This window comes from Carassius gibelio, chromosome B9, assembly GCF_023724105.1.
Source record: "Carassius gibelio isolate Cgi1373 ecotype wild population from Czech Republic chromosome B9, carGib1.2-hapl.c, whole genome shotgun sequence".
NCBI classification, from domain to species: domain Eukaryota; kingdom Metazoa; phylum Chordata; class Actinopteri; order Cypriniformes; family Cyprinidae; genus Carassius; species Carassius gibelio.
In genome coordinates this window covers 6,414,608-6,436,458 of record NC_068404.1, presented here as the reverse complement: position 1 = coordinate 6,436,458, position 21,851 = coordinate 6,414,608, and the positions used below count along the sequence as shown (strand labels likewise).

The 21,851-nt window shown below is 37.1% G+C and overlaps 1 protein-coding gene across 3 annotated transcripts in view; it reads right to left on the bottom strand.

Annotated features, from left to right (window-relative positions):
- epha3 (eph receptor A3) overlaps nucleotides 1-21,851 on the bottom strand; it is a 114,783-nt gene that overhangs the window by 16,085 nt on the left and 76,847 nt on the right. For 2 of the 3 annotated variants that reach the window (XM_052565843.1, XM_052565845.1), the window contains exons 7-13: nucleotides 15,199-15,361; nucleotides 12,576-12,678; nucleotides 12,032-12,096; nucleotides 10,554-10,679; nucleotides 9,107-9,292; nucleotides 4,766-4,827; nucleotides 183-392 (exon numbers count right to left, since the gene is read on the bottom strand). In XM_052565843.1, coding sequence (XP_052421803.1) covers nucleotides 183-392; nucleotides 4,766-4,827; nucleotides 9,107-9,292; nucleotides 10,554-10,679; nucleotides 12,032-12,096; nucleotides 12,576-12,678; nucleotides 15,199-15,361 — 915 coding nt within the window. Of the gene's footprint in view, nucleotides 1-182; nucleotides 393-4,765; nucleotides 4,828-9,106; nucleotides 9,296-10,553; nucleotides 10,680-12,031; nucleotides 12,097-12,575; nucleotides 12,679-15,198; nucleotides 15,362-21,851 lie in introns of all 3 variants that reach the window. The other variant, XM_052565844.1, reaches the window with a different exon arrangement.

The following is a 21,851-nucleotide window of genomic DNA, read 5'->3' as shown; positions in this document are numbered from 1 at the left end:
TTGTGGTCAGTAAGTTATGTGAGTGACACAAATCATGTTTTTATGTGAGGCATAGTAATCGTTAAAATTCATTGTTATAGCATTTTCTTTCAAACTCCTTCTGAAGTTCTTCTGAGCTAATCAAGCCCATATAACTCTGTGCTGTATGCCGATCTCAGATGCTCGTGTCGGTGTTGACTTACTCTCGTGGTGTAGGCGGCTTCCGGGTCGTCCTCCAGCACTCGGGACAAGCCGAAGTCTGACACTTTGCACACCAGGTTGCTGTTGACCAGGATGTTCCGAGCGGCCAAATCTCTGTGCACGTAACCCATATCCGACAGATACTTCATACCAGATGCGATGCCACGTAGCATGCCCACCAGCTGAATCACTGTGAACTGGGCGTCGTGTTTCTGACAGAGACGGGAAGAAGGGGGAAGTCAAATACAGTGTTTTATATCTACATAAGTATAAACATAAGTCATGCAACGCGTTCTAAAACACAATGGAACATTAGTGACTCATATCTCAAAACACTGCCTGACATTTCCAAAGTCATCTGTCTTGAGCGAACTCAAAACCACTCATGAAATGGCTTTGCTGAGAGCAGCAGATCTTTGACTTTAATAAATAGGAGCGTTTGACTGTTTTTTTTTTTTTTTCTGGTTCAATCCACGGTGTGCAGCAACTTGTTGGAGAATATAAATAGGATGTACACAAGAAGACATCGCTGACTGCATTTCTGAACTGAAGCCCACTGGCAGGCTTGCGGTGTTTACACTGGTGCGTGTGAATGGGCCTTTTATACGAAGAATGATATGCTCAGGACTTGGAGATAAACACCAGGGGAGGAAGCGCTTCAGTTGGAGAGGGAGAGACTGGCCGGATGAGTGAGATAGCATTGATTTGTCAGGGAGCTCTGGAGAAATGTACCAAAATGCAGTCTTAAAGCCATAGTTCTCTTAAAAATGCTTTTACTCATCTTCATGCAACTGGTTTGACTCTATTTCTTCTGTAAAACATAAAAGATGATATTTTGAAGAATGTGCTAGTTACTCTTTTCCAAGCATGCAAACCAATGTTTTTATTTGTTTCACTGATTTACTATTTATCATTTTTGTTAATATGTTTAATTAATACTTGACAACATTTTGATTTGTGAATGTTTTGAGGATTTGATTTTTGTTATTTAATAAAATATTCAGTAGTTTCATTCATTGAGTTTTTATTAAGTTTTATTATTAGTTATTTTACAAGGAAACTATAAATTCTGTCTAGGCTTTCTGAAATACACTCAAAAGTTTTTGAACAGTATCCAATTAAGTTTTTTTTTTTTTTTTTTTTGGAAATAAATTATAGGAATTAATCATTTTATTTAGAAATTATTCTTTGAATTGAATAACGATGAATAAGACATTTATAATGATACAAAATATTTCTTTTTCAGATAGATGTTGTTGATTTAAACTTTCCATTCATCAAAAAAAACCTGAAAAACTACTCAACTACTTCTACTCAAGCTATTTTCAAAATAATAATAATAATAATAATAATAATAATCTGTAATAAAAATAAATAATAAAGGAATAAATTACAATTATTATTATTATTATTATTATTATATATATATTTTTTCATATATTCAAATAGAAAACAGTTATAGTACATATTATTAAAAATACTATTTACTGTACTTTGGATCAAATAAATGCAGACTTGGTGAGCAGAAGAGAATTAAAAACATAAAAAAAATCTTACTGTTCAAAAACTGGTAGTGTAAATGTAATTTTTTTTTATTTTTTAGATTTTTATACGTTTATATTTTTTTGTTTTACATTATATCAGTTAATGTGTATTTAGTTCTAATAATATTTGTTTGTTGGTTGGTTGTCTGGTTTTAGTTGAATTTAATAACTGATGCAAACTGGGACTTTCAAGGTTTTAAAAAGGATATATAAAATATTATTAACGTAGTCTGTAGGACTCATGCATTATATTTAAAATCTTCTGACGTCATATGATAACTATAGATGAGAAAGAGATTAGGAAAGTTAAATTGTTATTAACTGAGATAAGCACAAATATCATCTTTCTTTCTTTCTTTCTTTCTTTCTTTCTTTCTTTCTGTCACGAATCGTTTGATCCAGTTTCAGGAATCTGGTCTGAATGATTTATTCACAAATTCACTTCTCTCATAAACTTTCATAAACTCACAAAGAAAAGCTAGGGCAGATGTCAGAGATGTTTCAGTCAATCACTTCTTTCAGACTATTTCTCACACAACGCTATCTTATTGTCTCAAAAGACTTAACATATACAGCATGGGCATATGAACAACTTTCATGATACTAGTTTTTTCTGAACTTGACAGCTTCAGTTCCCATTCAATCCAGTTGCATAGAAAAAACCATCAGTGCATCCTCCAAAACTGTCTGCTTTTGTGTCCCACAGAACAAAGAAAATCAAACAGGTCTGGAACGACATGCGATGTAAACAATCTCAAAATCATTATTATTGTTTGAACTGTTCCTCTAGTTGTCCATTGCGAGTCTCCCTCTCATTCCGTGTCTCTGTCCACCCTATTTTCACTTTCTTTCTATGTGATTGTTTATGTACTGCATACAAACTAAGTTTGGATGAAAATAAACCCTGGACCACCTGGAAGAGAAAGGAGCTCCGAGAGGTTCAAAGGCTTGCTAATAATAGTGACATGAGCAGTGGCGAGGAAACTGGTTGCAGGGAGGATGACAGATCTCTTTGATAGAGTGCAGGCCAGGCTGCAGCGCGCAGGAAATTGCTGCAGAACACTGCGACTTTCTTTTCTCTGCTTTCTGGGAGTGGGATCCTGTGCAGACACACGTACAGGTCCTGCTCACTCCACTCCCTGTTTGCTCAGGTTGTTTTAATAATCTGCCTTTGCATACTCATTTCAATAGTGCCGTTAGTGTCCACTTTTTCCTAACAGATTTATTTATTTTAAGTTTTATATGTCAACAGTACAAACTTTGAATGGACATGAAAGTATTTGAAAATCAGGAAAGGATAAGCACTTAAATTATTATCAATAAAAAAGACTTTTAAATGTAATATGTATTTGAAGTTTATTACAAAATTGTAATATATATACACTAACAATCAAAACTTTGGGTAAATGCAACTTTTGTAGGAAATTAATATTTTATTCAGCAAGGATGCATTAAACTGAAGACAGTTAATAAACTTAAAATGTTTAAAAGAATTTCTATTTAAAAAAAAATGTTGTTCTTTTGAACTTTCTGTCATTAAAGAATTATTAAAAAAAAAAAAAAATCACAGATTCCACAAAAACTGTTTTCAATACTGATAAAAAAAATCTAATTAAATAATAATAATAATAATAATAATAATAAAGTTTCTTAAGCAGAAAATCAGCATTAGCATGATTTCTGAAGGATCATGTGAAACTGATGATTGGAGCAATGATGCTGAAAATTCAGCTTTCCTTCATTGGAATAAATTACATTTTAAAATATATATATATATAGAAAACAGTTATTTTAATAATATTTCACAATGGTACTGTTTATTATTGATCAAATAATTGCAGCCTTGGTGAGCAGAAGAGCAGAAGTAGTTTATACAAACACTGTGCTGATCTTCTCTGGTAACATTGACTTCCTCTGATTGGTGGATCTTTCTTCAGGATTATGGGTAATGTAGTTCTCCACTATTCAAATGTTTCTTTTCTTCTTGAAAACACATCAACTTGTGGCTTCTATATCAGGCCAGAGCTTACTGTCATCGTGTCTTAAAAGGTTTGCACATTCAGACTAGAAATGAATTACTCAACTGAGAAAATAAATGTGATTTTTACTCCCATTACCCAAATGTCGCACACTACAATAACTGTATAACAGTGGAGTCGCTCAATAAATGAATTTGCTCCACATTTTCAGATATTTTTACGAGTGCGAGGCCCATCCAATGCATCAAAGTCTGGCGTGTTCATTTTGTTCTCCAAATGGCAGATTGTCTGGCAAGTGCTGCTGGTGGTAAACTGTTGAAAAATGACACAAGGCTGATAAATTCATATGTCAGGTGTATTGGAGCCAAGGCAGGACGGCCGCAGCCAAAGGTTAAGCTGACCCATTTAATGAGCTCATTAGCGCATTTATCAGCGCTCTTCAGTTGGGCCGTCCCACAGCCTTGTTTATTTTCGCAGTGCGAGCGACGGGCAAAGAGGAAGTCATCTGAAGGACAGGTCTGTTTAACTGGCACGGCCGGGCTGGCGGGCGGCGCGCCAGTCTCCCCAGTGCCACTTTAGGTCTGAGTACGAGCGAATCCGCTCTCTCTTCTGAACACAAGCCTGGTCTGTTCTGCGTGAGAGAATGAGGCCATTGTGGATACAAGCTCAAGTGAAAGTCTGACACTACAAAGCCTTTGAAACACAGGTAGTGTCAGTGTCTATTTAAAGAGGCCTCGGCTGCGAATACCAATGTGATGAATTTGGTCGACGTTGTGAACACAAAGGCACTGTTAAAAAAAATTTGAATCTCCCCGCAACAAAGAGAGAAATAGGTGAGTCAGCGGAGAGCAATTTGTGTCTGTTTGTATAAATGAGAATGAAATGTTCAGAGAGCTCGGGAGAATGCCAGGCATGCTGTGATAAGCAGGTACTGTGAGAAGAAGCAGGAGAAGCTAAGACGCAGATGGGCTTTTTAAATGATTTTAGGATGAGCCCTCTGTGCCTCTCCTCTGATCATACATAATGGAGTCTCATTAAATGTGCTCAGTGTGTCACACTCACTCGCAGGAAGCCGTCCAAAGAGCCGTTCTCCATGTACTCGGTCACTATCATCACGGGTTTACCTGAGGAGAGAGAAAATTCACACATGTCTCAGTCCAATCCAGAAGAGATGTGCCAAAACTGAGCTGTGCTTTGCTGCAGTGGTGTCATTTCTGCTGGATGCTTGGATTACCCAATTTGCAAACGAATGAGCTTATGTTGGACAAAAGAAAACATCCTCAAAGACAGACATTTCAAGAGAAAAATATAATAGATTCAAAGGCAAGGATACGTTTGACCCATGAGTTCAGATTTATGGATGACGACTTCAAATGTTATTTCAGTGACGATGCTGAATCCGTCAAGAAAAGTTTTATGAAACGTGAATGGGTCGTGAAAGCCTTTCAAGAACAGTGTTGAATTATTTACATTTTAATTAAGCATGTTTAATTGTCTAGGGTCATTAAGGTTTTTAAAAAAAATGTTTTTGAAAGACATAATTTATGCTCTCAAAAAGTGGATTTATTTAATAAATATACAGTAAAATATATCAGTGAAATATTATGACAATTTAAAATAACTAATATTTTAATATATTTACAATTTATTTATTCTGATTCTTCAGTGTCACATGGACCACCAGAAACATTTATTTTAAATATATATCATTTTTAACATTAAAAATGTATTATAAACTGTTGCTTTTTGATTGCTTTTTTGCTGAATAAATAAATAAAAGTTTGTGTGTCATATATATATATATATATATATATATATATATATATATATATGCAATTCTGAGAAAATATAATGAGAAGATAATGATATATTGTTACAGGTTATATGTGTCAACTGGTAAAGGCACTTTAATCATCTTATATGTGTATATCCTTTTATTATTTTATTACCAAAAGTGACATTAATGTAGCCATATTTTTAACTAATCTTTTTAACACATTTTTAAATGATCAGAAATCGCCTTTCTTAACTTGCCTAATATGGTTGGTAATATTTAATGTGCTGCCTTTAATTTGTGCTGAATAGTAAAACATACTGTATATGTATCACAGTATTATGTTTTTATTACAGGAATGAAAACTGAATGAGAATCAGTACTGAAAATGAGAATTAAAAAAGAAAGAAAGAAAGAAAGAAAGAAAGACAGAAATATGCTTAATTGCCATGAAAATGTCATTATTTCAAGCAGAATATAATTTCAAACACAGTTTATTTCTGAGCTGAAATGTGATCTGAGCTCCTGACAGGTTCGGTGAGATTCACTCGGCGCTGCCACATGTGGGTGTTATAAAAGCATCAGAATTTTTTGTATTATATTCTTTATAGAGTTTGAGAGGGTGAAGAGATCAGGTTTTGATCACATCACAGACCTAACCCGAGCAGAGGTGCAGCTCTTCACATGACACCTCCGACACAAGCATGACTTACTGTGACTTCAGCTAAATGAGAGTTTCCTGCAGGATCAAAAGAGACTTGGACGGACCACAAGGTCAACTGTCACTGTCTGACAGCTTTATTTTCTCAGTCCTGCCGTTCATAAATCATCGGTTTTATCATCTGGAATTTTCTGAGCCTTATTTCAAAACCTGTAAAATGACTTTATATCAATAATAGCCTGATGACCAGTCCGTGTTGTCACGATATGTATGTGCAGTGGTCTAGTCTTTTTTTCCTCCCAGCGTCCCAACAGCTGACAGCACAGACTGAGGTTTATGAAACTTGTGAAATTAAAATAAATGGAGGGAGAAGAGCAACACTGCAGAACTCACAGCAAGCAGTTTTCATTAGCACTTCAAAAATATTTTTTAAATCAGTATTTGCATCTTTAAAGGAGATTAATTTTCTTGGGAAGCAAAACTACATAAAATAATGAGACTAAACTATAAATATATTAAGTGTTCAGAGATTATATCCAGAACTATGTTAAATTACCCCAACAGAATAAAGAAAGAAAAAAAGAAAGAGAGAGAGAGAGCGAAAGAAAGAAAGAAAAAATATATATAGTGAATAAATAAATATAGTTTCATTGAGTAATAATTATTTATTTATCTTTATATAAATAAATATAATCAGTTTTAATGATTCCTAAATATTTTTTACTGGGAGGCAAGCCAAAAATGCTGATTTTTACCCACAATATTTTGCTCCGCACAGTTAAATCACTACCCAAACTGTAATGGACCAGTCTTTAGATTTCAGCTGAGTTGTTTTATGGTTTCTGATAGCAAAAAAAAAAAAAAAAAAAAAAAAAAAACCTACTCCTTAACCCACACATCTCTCTTCTAAACTTTTGATCCTGAAATCCCGCTTGCAATCAGTTTCCCGGCCCCTTCGTCTCTGTGAAGCAGCAATCGGCGCTCCACAAATATTTTGCCTAACACAGGGCCAAAAGCAGCAGGTTAAATGGGGTGTGAACGTCTCTGGATTATTAAGAATTAACAGGGCAGAGTTAATAAATCATGTCACGTCAGAGGCTACAGGAGACACATGCCAACCTCCCCTGGCCCCACGGCCCAAATTCTGCACCCCACACTTACTTTCAATCACACGCAAAGTGCACCACCTCTCTACACACACACACACACACACACACACACACATTACACAGGCCATTCTCTCCCAGCAACAGCCTCAAATGATAGTCATTTATGATGAAGTTTTCTCATTATTTACAGTCAAGAACTCTGAAGCGTGAGCACAGTAAGATTTACTCAGCCAACATAATCCTCATTTTATGAGGAATTATGGACATGAAAGGAAAATGTTACATTCCTTTCCAAATTCTACTTAAAGCAGAATGAAGCAAAACTTGGCCGGCAACACAATGTTTTTCACTACTTAGTAAAAATGTGAAGATGTATTAAAGCCTCAATGAATCACACCATTTAAGTAAAAAAACTAAATTAAAACGGTTTGTTTCTTTTTTTTCTTTCTTTCTTTCTTTACATTTTAAATCTTTATATTGAAAATGGAAAAGCCTGCACACTGTCCAAATTTGCAAAAATATAAAACATTTATTTATTGCACATTTTGATATCATTATTTTATTTTATTTCATATTTTTTGCAGTTTGGAAGACTGTGGCTATTTTTTTTATGTTTTATTTTTTGTTATTTTAGTCTATCTAATAATAGCATAATAGTTAATTTTTATATTTAAATGTGCAAAGTTATTTTTTAAATAATATGCTGAGTTATTGTTTCATTTACCGCTACAAATGCTTTTGAACAATACACCACTGGTCAAAAGTTTGGAATAATTAAGATTTCTTTTTTTTATGTTTCTAAAACATTGTCTCCTATGCTCAACAAGGCTGCATTTATTTATCAATACTGACAATATAAGAATGATTTCCGAAAATTCATGACAGTGAATTCTGAAGAATTGATGCTCATCAGGAATAAATTACATTGTAAAAAGAAACCAATCCTTTTAAACTCTATTAATATTCTACTTTTTTTTATTTTTTGGTTTACTTTTGATCAAACAAATTCAAAAATATCTTTCACAATAAACACACACACACACACAAAACAGAATTATTCCAAACTGTTGGCCAGTACTGTTTGGATTTCAAAATGAATTTGAGCATATTTTATATTTGACCGTTCAATCGTTCAAAAGCCAGATTTCTGTGTGCATGTGCAAGCGGTTGAAAATTTCAAATATCAGATACATTGGCTCCACTTGGTAATGTGCATACACTGAACACGTCCATCTGTGCTCAACATCAGTGGAGTGGACTGTACTTTCAAGCCGCTGCGCGAAACAGAACAAAAAGTGCAAAATGAAGTATACCAGAGCCTTAATACTAGCATTCTGTTTAAAGCCAGATAAGGTAAAGTGTGAACATTTAAAAAAATATATTTTTGCCTAAATCATTATGAAAAAACAGCCCCACGGAGCCCTTGAGGAGGATTGTGCAATGGATTAAAGAATTTCGCTTTGATCATGCTACATAATAGAGACTGATCTAGGGAGATTTACAAGCATACGTGATTTACAGCCCTGTGTGAATTGTCTCTCGCGCTGGATATTGGCCCAACGTTATAAGAAAGAGGTCAATACAACAGTGGCTTTCCGTATAAAAGATCTGCCAACTTCATGACATCCACTAATATTCCACAACTGGAAACAGCTAACGTTTTATACGAGATACTCCCAAACGGGCGAGCTCTGAACTAACAAATCTAAAGATGATAAATGCATCTTCTAAACAGACTCAACTCACTGTATGCTTTTCATACAGATGCAACAAAAAACCCAAATCATTTCTCTTTCTCCTTTTAACGTGGGATAATAAAATGGTATCAGAAGTCAATTTTAAATAGGTGTGTAACTTACTGCGTGTGACTACACCCTCCAACCTGATGATGTTGGGGTGGTCGAACTGTCCCATGATGCTTGCTTCACTGAGGAAGCCCCGCCTCTGCTTCTCTGTGTACCCGGCTTTGAGCGTCTTGATGGCCACACAGATCTCCTTCTTAGACGGCAGCTTCAGTCGGCCGCTGCACACCTCTCCAAACTCCCCTGGTGAGAGACGCTTATTTTAGAGAAAGTGAAGGCTGACATGGGAACCACTGATTTGTGTTTTAATTAAACCCTATCCATGTTAATGATCTCTCCTCACTGGAGTTGTCAGATTTAAGAATTGCATCTAGCTTTGTCTGTCTAAGAAATACAACATAATCGTCTGTGGAAAGATTGGTGAAAGTATCCAATAGGAATTAACTGGAGATCTCTGTGAATATTGTTGGTGAATCACAGCATCATGGTGAATGGATCCCGGTCTTAAACTGAGTTCTAGGGCATGTGCGCAGGTGTAAGAGCACACATCAAACAGCTCAGCAGAAGATCGGATCTCCACTGTGGACGATGCTGACAGAGACTTGGATGGACATTTGGGTACAGATGATATCACCACCCAAACATCCAAGCCAGGGCCGTGTCCTGTTTGCGTAATCCAACGTGCAATTACTTTATTTCCCATGCAAGTTTCGAGAGATGGGTGAAATCCAGGCATGCTGTCTGGAAAAAGTTAGCCGGAATAATTGCAAGCTGTCTAAACAGCCGCCATGCTGGACTTGGCCAGCGTTCAGATGATGTTGACCATCTTAAATATCAACCTGGCCTAATCCTCAGCAGTGATCGCTCTGATAAGCTATGCAGACAAATGAAGGTCTACCGAACCCACGCTAAAAGATCATTTTCCAAGCTATATAAAAAAACAACAACCCCCTTTTTGCTCTTTTGCATCGCTTGCCAAAGCGTAAGAAAGCCGTAAAATGCAGATTTACAAAAGAAGTGACATCCAGAGCAGGGAATGTGCTTATTTGCAGTGTGTGAGCCCTGATGTTTGTGTGCCGACTTTTACGGTGGTACATCAAAAGTGAACAGTTCCTTTATTTGCTGCATTGTCTACACAGCCATGAATCACAAGGCATTATCTTTATATGTGCTTGGCTGTTTAAGACATCAGGGATGCGGGGAGAGAAAGAGAGAGAGATAGAGAGAGAGAGCTGTGGGGGGTGAAATGTAATATCCCAGCCGGAGGTGTGCTCTGCTTACCCATGCTCCTCTGCTCTGGCAGCAGGCAGTCTATTAAAGGCATTGAGGCAGTGAGGATGAGCACTGGGAGGGACCCTTTCCCCATTTCAAAGCCACACACCTCCAGCTGCGGTGCTAAATGATTCTCATTTACACCACCTGCCATGTTTGTTACAAGTGTATTTTGGTCCAGGGCAGGTAACTTTGTTTCATTGCACCAGAGAGTGAGGATGACGCCACATACCAGCCCCAACCACTTTGTCGATGGCGATACAGGATGCTTCCAGTTCCTTGGCGAATTCGTGCACGGCTTGACTCGGGTCTTCGTAAGTGTGCGGGTCCACGTAGGTCTTGATGCCAGGCAGTCGCACTGAAAATCAAAACAAAATAAACTAGACTGAAGGAAAAAACAGTGCTTATGAGGTTGGGAATATTGTGCATTCATAAAATGCAAAACATGCATATATGTAAGTATGTAAGTGTTTTGAGGGCATGGGGAAAACAACTTGATTATGTCATTTGTGGTGCTTCGTGGGAGTGGGCGGAGCTCAAATTTAATTTGGTGCAATTTGCACGCTGTAACTCTCTGATTGGTGGATTTTTTTTATAGCATCATGGGTAATGTGTTAAACTGTGTAATCCCTGGTGAAAAACTACAATTGATATAATGTGAACTAATGGCTTCACTAAAAGCGTATCGGTTTACACCCTTTCTGCTCACAGTAGGTTTTTCATTAGGTTCATTAAAAATGAAGTTTATCATTAAAAATCACCTTCCCTATGGAGAATATGAAAGGCATTTTTATTTCTGGAACCTTACTGTTTCACTCTTGAATAGGTGCAAGAATGAAACAACCAATCGAGTTTGGTATGTGAATAGATTCAGAAAAGAAGACCGATCAGAATTCATTATTCTGAATGTTGAGCATTCGGTAAGTGATTTGGGAGATTTTCAGAATTTCCTATTAAATTTCCTTAACAGTTTAAAAGCCATAAAACCAAAAGTACAGTCAGGACGCCAGAGAGCGTGTAACGCTGTAACGTCACATGTAGCGTTGCTCAGCAAAATTCACAGGTAAAAGAAAGCAGAAGTGAAGATGAAAAAATGTTAGAAAAAACTCTAATTAGAATGTGTGAGGACTGGTAATACAGTGCTATCTTGCAAAAAAAAAAAAAAAAAAAAAAAACCCTGAAAAAAAGTTGCAGTGTAAAAATACTGTTGCTTTTGAGCAGTATTTGCTGTGCTTGGGAGGTCTAGAGGAAAAAAAAAAACATATTCCATCACAGAGGTTGTTGATTTGAATCTTTACGATAGGAAGCTAAGGGTGTCAAGAAATGCAATTTGCTGGGTTTGAAGATGGATAGGTCTATTACGGATGACCTAATCAGTTAGCTAAGCTATAGTCCTACAGGACACCTCATGCAGGTTAATCTAAGAGAAATTGTGTGGGCCTCCATTAAATTTCCTTCCTAATACCTCTGCCAGTGTGAAAAATGGCAGCTTACAGACAATTGGCTTGCTGTAGCTCGGGAGCAGAAGGGATATTATAAAAACCTCCTCCGTTATTGGCTTCTTGTGGGCTGTCTGACATTTAAAAATAAATACTAGAGCAAAACTTTGTTTTCATTTTTACTATTTGCAAGGAATGGGTATTAAACACCTGGAAAGAACCTGAATACTTGCAAGCTTATTGAGAATTATTGAGGTGTAAATATACTCACAGTGGCCGTTGCCAAAGGGCAGCCTCTTCTCATCTGGATGTTTGGACTTGCTATATCTACAAAACCTGTCAAGTAAAGTGATGAAAAGCGTTAATTATTCTTAACGGCTTTAATTGGATCGTTTTTCTTCTCTAAACGATGTACGAAGCGACTAAAACCTGAACAGACAAAAGTCAGAGCCAGGATCAACTCGACTGTTTTGCTTTTCTATAAGGCATGACAGTGTTCTGGGGTCTTATAAAAAGCCATAGATTCATGAACTCTTTCAATGGTGCCGACTGCCAAAATCAGCCCCTCTGCATGACACGACACTCGACTAACGGTGCCCGTTACATTCGGCAGGAAAAATAACACGGCTTCTGCCAAGTGAATCGTCTACGACTATATATAGGCAGCAGACATGAAGGGGCACACATTTTCATACTTCATATCTGAAGGGTGCGAGATCAAGGGTCCTGTGGAGAGACTTGAGACAGCAAAGTGACAGCTTCAGGATGGGCACACTTAAACCTCTGTGTGACTGCGCTTTGACTGACAGACAGACCTGCTTATCACAATGTAGAGCACCACAGTGAGGAGGATGATGGCCACGGCGGAGGAGACAGCGATCAGCACCACCTGACTGTTCTCACTGGAGATGGAAAAGGCTGCCGAGAGAGACAGAGAGAGAAAGAGACATTTTAAACACACATTGGACAGATATGTAGCTGTTCGAGGTTAATTAACACAAAAGTTCCATTTTTTAATTAATGACATTGAACCTAAACCCAACCTCAGTTCATAACTCAATACTTCACAAAAATTCAAATAGAAACATTAAAAGGCATTCTACACCCCCCCCCCCCCCCCGTGAAACAGAAGTATGCTCAATTATTTTAAATGTGCAATTGTAGTTTACTCAAAATAAACATGTTTGCAGATAATATGAAATCAATGAAATAAAAGGTCACTTAAGTGTACTTAAAGAGAGTACGCCTTCATAAATATGTTTCTTAACACACTTAAATACACTTTTGAACAGTGCACTTTGTAAATGTAAACAATTCAAATGTTTTATGTTTTACTTAAAGCGATACTTCACCCCGAAATGAAAATTTTGTCATTAATCACTTACCAAACCCGTTTGTTGTTCCAAACCCGTAAAAGCTTCGTTCGTCTTCAGAACACAATTTAAGATATTTTGGATGGAAACCGAGAGGCTAATGACTGTCCCGTAGAATGCCAAGTAAATTACACTGTCAAGGTCCAAGAAAAAGTATGAAAAGCATTGTCAGAATAGTCCATATGCCATCAGTCGGTTCAAACGTAATGTTATGAAGCGAAGAGAATGTATGCGAATAAAACAAAAATAACAACTTTATTCAACAATTCCTTTGTCAACAGTCTCCACTGTGTCTCTCCACATCACTCAAACTGCCTACACTCTTCTGTGTCAGCCGCGCCACAAGGATGCGCTGTTTTCTTTCACATCAAAGCATAAATACACAAAGAAACAGATAAAATACATATTTTAATATACATAAATACACATAGAAACAGAGCATCCTTGTGGCGCGGCTGACACAGAAGAGTGTAGGCAGTTTGAGTGATGTGGAGAGACGCAGAGGAGACTTTTGAATAAAGTTATTATTTTAGCTTTATTCACGTATTAAAAGTATTCGTGTCAATTCATAACGCAACAGTTGAATTGATGGCAGATGGACTATTCTGACAATGCTTTTCATACTTTTCTGAACCTTGACAGTATAACTTACTTGGCAGTCAGCCTCGCAGTTTTCATCCAAAATATCCTACATTGTGTTCCGATGACGAACAAAGCTTTTATGGTATATATTTAGTTTAACTTGTCAGTACATTAAGCAGTACACTAAAACTATATATTTAAGACAAGTAATTATGAAATTACATATAAAGATGTACAAAATAAAAACACTTTAAAGGTCTGCTAATCCAGCCTTTAATTTAAAGTGTATTTCTTTTAAACTAGGGGTCCTGAAGTTCCTTTTAGTCGTTTTATATTTCACCCACTAAGAGTCTGACAGGGTCACAAAGACTGATTTTTATAGTGAATTTAAATGTAAATTATAAATAATTGTAGGCATATTTTCTGTCACACCAATATGTCAACACAAAAAACATTTCGGATAATTTCCCACATTATAAGTATTTCCCATTTGTAGTTAAAACGGCAGAAAAATGTGATTGGTGCTGCTTTTAAATACACGTGTGATGTGAAAAGTTCATTTGGTTACTACACCGTCTGCTTTTCTTCAGTAGATGGAGTTGACAGTAAGTTTGAAACAATCTTGTATTCTCAATCCATTCTTAATCAAAGCTGAATGCTAGATTTTAAATATTTATCATAAATATGTGACATGACAGCACAGGGTTGGTGTTGACACATATTGAGTGATGGCAAAGAAAAACACATTTTGTGAGGAAATGGAAGCAGCAGGAGGCTGTGCGCCACTGTAAATTAATACAGCAGATTATACTGATGAGATTCATTTTTTTGGATCTGTAGCTTTTTAGGAAAACCAAGCCATTGATCAAGCCATTTGATGATTTAATAAAAAATCAATGTTGAGAAATAAACTTATAACAATCATTTAGATGACCATTATTTCCCACAGACGAATATTTGACACAATATATACACTATCCTATTCATAAAACATTGTCTTTCATTATGGAAAATCTTGTGACTGAGAAACATAATTCCATGGGCCTTGGTGTATATTTCACACCAGCTATACATGTAGAGGCGCCTATAGATCGCTGATCGTGTTCACTCACAGTATCTTTTCATTACATGAGTGTGCATTGATTTCCTATAAATGTTTCATTAGATAAAAAGGCCGTCAGCAATGCTGCGACACAATATAGGGTTTACAAAATGCTCAGTCTAAGTGCTTAATAGCGCTGCAGACAACACCTGCCATCATGGGACAAAAGATGCAGCACTTATAGTTTTAACCGAGTGGTTTTTACTGTATGAATGACTTGTATGACAGTGTATTGAATCAGAAAGCAAGAGAGTTGCGAGTCTTTGTCTGTATTGTTTGTTGAGCTGCACAGCTATGAATGGATTGAATCTGGTGTTGTGACTGCGAGGGAATGTGACTGTAAATAGAGAACAGAATGAAAGGAAGTATGTAAATGCTTACAGTCCGGACTGGTCTCAAACTCAAACTTGCGACTGCTACCGCCGTATCCGGCTGCGGTGCGCGCTCTGATCTGAAGCAGGTAGATCGTGTCGGGTTTTAGTCCGTTCAGTGTAACGTTTGTGCCCTTTGACCTCAGGATGGTATAGCTGGTCTCTTGTTCCTGCTGTAGGATAGAAAGCAATAAGAGGAAAACAAAAGAAATGTTAGTTTTAGCATAACATAAACTTCTGAACATCTTTTGCCTCCAATATCAATGCCAGATAAATAAATCAGAACGAAGCTGAGTCAAAGACATCTTTTATGATTTTATGCTTATTATGATGCAACATTTCATGGAAATATAGAAGAACAAGGATACAAGAAATCAACATGGAGAGTTTTTCACAACATATTTTTAATTAACAATCTCAAGTACATTACTGTTCAAAAGTTTTCATGTTTTTAAAGTAAGTCTCACACACACTGTATTTATTTGTTCTGCTCCAGACCATCTACATCTTCCTGGGACTGAATTGCCTTAAAGGGACTTCAGAGCAACCTAAAAGGATCCTAAAGAGAATCTTAAAATCTTAAAGAGATATAGCGAACATTTGAAGTAAATTACATGTCATTAGAGACGCACAGAGACATCCGTCCATCTGACATGTGACCGTTGGCGCGGCCAGGAAAGGGACGAAAATTCATGCACATCAGGAGCATCTAAGGCTGCTTGGGACAGCGCCAGCTCATCTTAATATACTGCCACCTTCTCCTCACATTTTATTGCTTTCCTGAAGATTTCTGTGGTACGTTGATCCTCTCTACAAGCGAAAAAACCTAACTGATTTATGGAGCGTCTTTGTTTTCAAACCATTGTTTCCAGATGTTTCTCCGACTGGAAAAAGGCAGGAGTGGAATGAGAGAGAGGGGAGGTTTTCTGTTGTTTATTGTAGGAGTCCAGAAACGGGGGAAAACATCCCACAAACAGAGGGATCACACATTTGCCGGCATTATCCAGCACATTCATCCATGTAACTTATCAGTCCTCGGCCATAGCTAGTGTTATGGCAAACCTTCAAAAGTTAATTTGCATTTTGCTCCATCGTTGACCTCTAAGAATAGCTCACTTGTCCACACTGTAGATATTGAGTTTCCCCACGCTGAAGTAATTAATGACAAATGAGATTTGAGAGCATCTTTTCGTGGGTCGGCAAACACGTAACAGATTAAAGCTCTATTGGGTTTCATGTCTAGACTACACATGCTAATAGGATTTTTGATGCGGCGATGGTATGGACCATAATTGTCAGACGCCACTAGATGAGAGAGGCAGTGTACAGTTACATATGCTGGATTTCTTTGAATATCCTTTGCTTATCCACTAATCAGAAACAAATAAAACAGCAATGTAGCACAGCCACATTTAGAACAATGCTGTATTGATGCGACTGCAAGTACACGAGAAACAAGGCTTTCAAAATGATAAAACACTGGGTTTGTTTTTCGGATTTCCAGAAAAAAAAAAAAAAAAAAAACTGCCACACATGACATGACTCAGATTAAAACAGATTAAACTTCAAAATTAGTATGGAAAGAAATAATAATAAAAAAAGGTTAACAAATAATTAGAAAAAACAACAATTAATCACAGAATGTATTACGGTTTAAAAAAAAATAATAATAATAAATCACAACTATGACAAATTTTAACAACAGCAGCATATTAAAATGATTTTTGTCACTGAAGACTGGAGCAATGTAGCTAATATTAAGCTTTGCCATATTTGACATTATACTAAACTAGAAAACAGCTACTTTAAATTGTAGTAATATTTTACAATATTACAGTTTTTATTGTATCTCTGATCAAATAATGCAGCCTTAGTGAGCAAAAGAGATTCCTTTAAAAATATTTTACAAATATCTTAAAAATCCAGCTCTTAAGAAATGTAGTGTATATGTTCTTTGTGTTTCTTGTTTAAAGAAATTGAGATTAATGTTAGAATGTTGGTATATTAGGAATTATAGAATTCTAATTAAATTATATAGAAAAAAATGTAATAAATATACTAGATAGAATATGTATGTAGCATTTTTACAAAACAATAACTACTATACATTAGACAGTAGACCAAATCAGTACACCCAAATGTTGAATATGTGACCTCACGTGGATATAACATTTGCTAAATCCTGTGGAAAATGTGGAATATACAAGCCAAAATTAAAAGCAACAAACATGCAATATGCAATATGCGTCTTTACTGCTTAAATACACATTTCACCACATAAGTAATAATATTTGACATTGACCAGACTTATACAATCAAATCCAGACCGCCGGTTTAGACTGAACATGTTACTTACAGCATTCAAAATAAATGAAAAGCCATATTTTATCAGCATTGCATGGTTTTTATTCACATCTCCTTTCACAAAGAGCCAGTACGTGCTGTGATGATGGCAAAACAGCGCTCCCCGTTAAGTTATAGATGCTTTTTTGGGTCTTACATCTGTTAATGCAGCTGAGCTTTGGAAGTTTTGTCCAGGCTGTATTACAGAAACTTCTGAATCAACTCTGAATTTGATCTATAAAGTAACCAATGCCATTTCACTGATTAAACGGAATTTCTTTCTTTTAATCTTAAATCAAGAATTAAGATTGAACGTTTCTGCAACACAGCCCTAGAAGCTTCAATTGGAAGGAATATTTTGGAAACAGGGTTTTTCGGCTCCTCTCGCAGCACTTTTCAAATGAAAAGCTAATCCAAAACTGCTTTTTCCGGGGTGCCCAAAGAGCCTGTAAGTGTCACCAGCGAGCATCTGTTTGTAAAAAGTGATTTAATCTGTAGATCTGTATATCTAGCAGTTTTATAAATGCGGTAGGACGTCGACTGACAAAACCCATCATGGAAAGAAACGAACACATGACTCCAGTGGAAACCTAGTGACTAATGCAAACATCACATTTGATCTGGATCCGACGACAATCATTTCTACCCCGTTCTTGAACGCAGCACAGAAACCATTTCAAACCTCCAGACTTTGGATGCAAAGCCACAAATGGAGCGCATCAGGTTTTATGGTTTGAGGAGGCCTCGGATGTATAAATTCGCTCTGCCGTGGAAGACGAAACCAATACCTCGCGTCGTATTGTATGCGTCTCTGTTCGAGTCATAAATCTTTTCCCAGGTTGTCACTGTTCACTGCTCACGACATCATGTGATCAGTTGGAAATCATATACAGGTGTGTTGAAATTTTCGCTGCAAATACTATATCCTTACCATATGTCCCAGGTCTGCATCAGCCACCTCCCAGCTCCGGGGTTTGACAAGGCGTGCAATTGTTACTTTTCGACAAGTGCGCTATTGGTGGAATTTAATATGCTTGTCATGTTCTACTTTGACAGTCTAAATATTGCAATATGGGCTTACAGCCTTCCTCTCCACTAAAGAAGAAATCCTGTAAATACAAAATGGCTTTTCCAAAGCATTTCCCCCATCCAAGCTGCAGGAGAAATAAACATTCTCGAATACGCTCCGAGATCAATACGATAAACTGAAAAAAAAAAAAAATCATCTCAAATGAGCACCATTTCCAGAAAATTAAAAAGCTCTATCCGTCAATAAGGCCAATTTTAGACTGTTGCCAAAAAAGACGAGCGCAATCGGGATGCTGTAACGTCAAGGAAACACGAACCAGAGCGCTCAAGTATTTCGAGATGCTTGAATCGTAAGGCTTTTTCCTCTTTCGTAGCATTGTTAATTTTATATACACACTCACAAAGAGCAGAGCATTCCCCCCTGGCGTGTAATCAAAAAGAGATTTACTTTAAGTGAAGCAACATGGATCTCTTGGAGCTCAGGATTGGATGAGGCTTTCTAACAGGAGCAGCATCACTCGGGTTACCGGGCATCTCGATGCTTTTTTGGAAATCCATTAAGCGCCGTTTGTTTGATTTAGCGCTATACAACATTATGCAGTGTAAACATCATGGTGTTTTTGAACTTGGCCTGTTGATGCCACATTTTCTTTGAAAAGTCACTTAACGGATCTGGCTCTTTTTATGAGGTTTATATGTTCCAGTCTGCGGCCTGTGTGTCACTGAATCCGGTAAGAAGATTTGGGGCCCCCTTTCCTCCTCAGTGTGTGTGTGTGTATGTTTTGTGAGGGTGAAGGTGGCATGTTATCCTCTGCCAACCTAGATCAAGGGGCACCGAGGTTCTTACCGAGGGTGTCTCTGGCTTTTCCACATGGCAGCACCGCTTGTGTAGGATTTGGGCGACTCCAGCTATGCCTGATGAAGCAGTGCCTCACAGGGTTGTGTAATTAACAGGAATCAATGGAGAGACGGACTAGATTTCATTGTGAACAGGGAACACTGTGCCACCCGGGGTCAAATGAGACATGGAGGATTTCAGGAGCCCCCAAGTGTACCTGTGCCAGAGGGTGAAAATGAGCTGCCTTTTGCTTGCAAATAAGGGGATTACGGTCAAGCGAAAGCATTTCCACTGGCGGAGATTTGGGCCTCACTGATCTCACAGAAAGACGCATCACAAAGGTCCTCTGTAGGAAGCGCAGGCTCCAACGATTCTCTTTTTTCGCCAGCAGATGGGAAAACGCTATCAGCATCTTTGGACTGAATGTAAATGTTGAACACTCGAGAACACACAAGAGAGTTGAGCCGCTTTCCTCAAAAGGTCAACTAATAAAGTTTGCCCGTTCAGAACAATTCAGATGAAACATTTAGGCTTAACTTTTTACAGTGGTTCTATGGTTAACTTATTAGCTCATTCTGCAGAAGCCTAGGCTGTATAATGGCTGTTTTTGTGTTCAGTGCTAATCTTCATACGCTAAATATGAGCCACAATCAATGTTAACTTCAAGAGCAATGTCAAAGTTATTTAACAGATAATGCTTACAGCTGGATGATATATTAAATATTTGCAGTATAGAACCATTTAAAAGTCTGTGGTCAGTAAGGTTTTAAAATATTTTATTCAGTAAGGATCCTTGAAATTGATTTTAAAAAAAGGGACACTAAAGACTTTTACATTGTTACAAAAAAGTATTTCTTTGGAACTTTCTATTTACCAAATAAAATCAATCTAGAGATATAATAGTTTCGACAAAAAAAAAAAAAAAAAAGGTTTTCAACATTATTGATGATAAGACATCAGTATATTAGATAATTATACATTTTCTGAACGATCATATGACAATAAAAGACTGGAGTAATGATGCTGAAAATTCAGCTTTGCATCACAGGAATGAATTACATTTTTTTAAATAGTCAAATAGACAACATATACTTTGAATACTTTATACTTTAATTTTTTTTTTTTTTTTTTAATTAAGCACACCAGCCTTGGTGTGCTTAATTTTATTTTTTACTAACCCCAAACTTTTGAAATAGTGTATTCGGCAATTAGTTTGATGCAATAAAACTAAAATTATTATTATTTTGGCCACTAAGTTTTAGAAAGAACTATCTATCTATCTATCTATCTATCTATCTATCTATCTATCTATCTATCTATCTATCTATCTATCTATCTATCTATCTATCTATCTATCTATCTATCCATCTATCCATCTATCTATCTATCTATCTATCTATCTAAGCTGTATCAGTCAGCCATAGTATTTGGGGAGTGAAAATTACAGGATAAAATAAACTGCTGGTCTAAAACATTGGCATGAGCTTTCAGTTTTGAACTTAAAACTTTTTTGTCACGATGAAGATGAACCATGTCTCGGAGACAACCCAATACGGTCTACAATTTCAATATGCACGTCTGTGTGGTCATACAGTCAAGTCATTTACCCACTAAAGCTATGGAATGTTTTTGCTGCGGGAAGAATTCTGGACCGTTGCCACTGCAGACTGTTCTGGAGCTTTCTTTCACACCCTCAGATCCCCTGCCAGTTTCGGGAGAGGAGACTCCCACATTGTCAGGGCCCAGTTAAGTTCCAAACCCAGAGTTGTGCTTGCTTCAGAGCGAGGGAGACGTTATCCACTTCACCTAGAGCACAAGACATCTCAGGATCTGACAGCATGAAAGAGCCCTCTGAAAACTGACCCTAAAAGAGCAGCGCTGATGTGGCACAACAATACTGACCCTCAATCAAGACCCGATTCCTGTACGGCTCATTAATCATACGGCATCTGTAGGAAAGCAGCCGAGGGGCCGACCGGACTGGGTCGTGACTAGAAAGGAGAGATTGTAAGAGTTTTTTTAGATGGGCGAGTATGGACTTGTAGCACTCAAGCTTTAATGGGCAGGTGGTGTTTAGATCAGTGCCTCCAGTGTTACAAGACCAAAGCAGAGATCATCTGCCACTTTCACAGATTGTTAAGAAGGCTTAAAATTAACTGACCTGGTCAGTGAGTACTAAGCAATGTTTCCTCTAAACCGCCTGTGCACTGCCTACACAGAAAGACATAAATCTGTGCAGAAGGCAGACTCGAAAGAGAGCTCTCTAAACAAAACTAGATGATCAGACACAATACTAAAACCAAAGTCCATCTGCATGTCCATTGATTCTGAATATGGAACTGGATCTATGAGAAATCATGTGGATTCCATGATCTCAAGAAAAGTTCTACATATACAATAATGTAGTTCAATTTGTCTAAACAATCAAGTTTGAGGATTGCACTCTTCAAGTA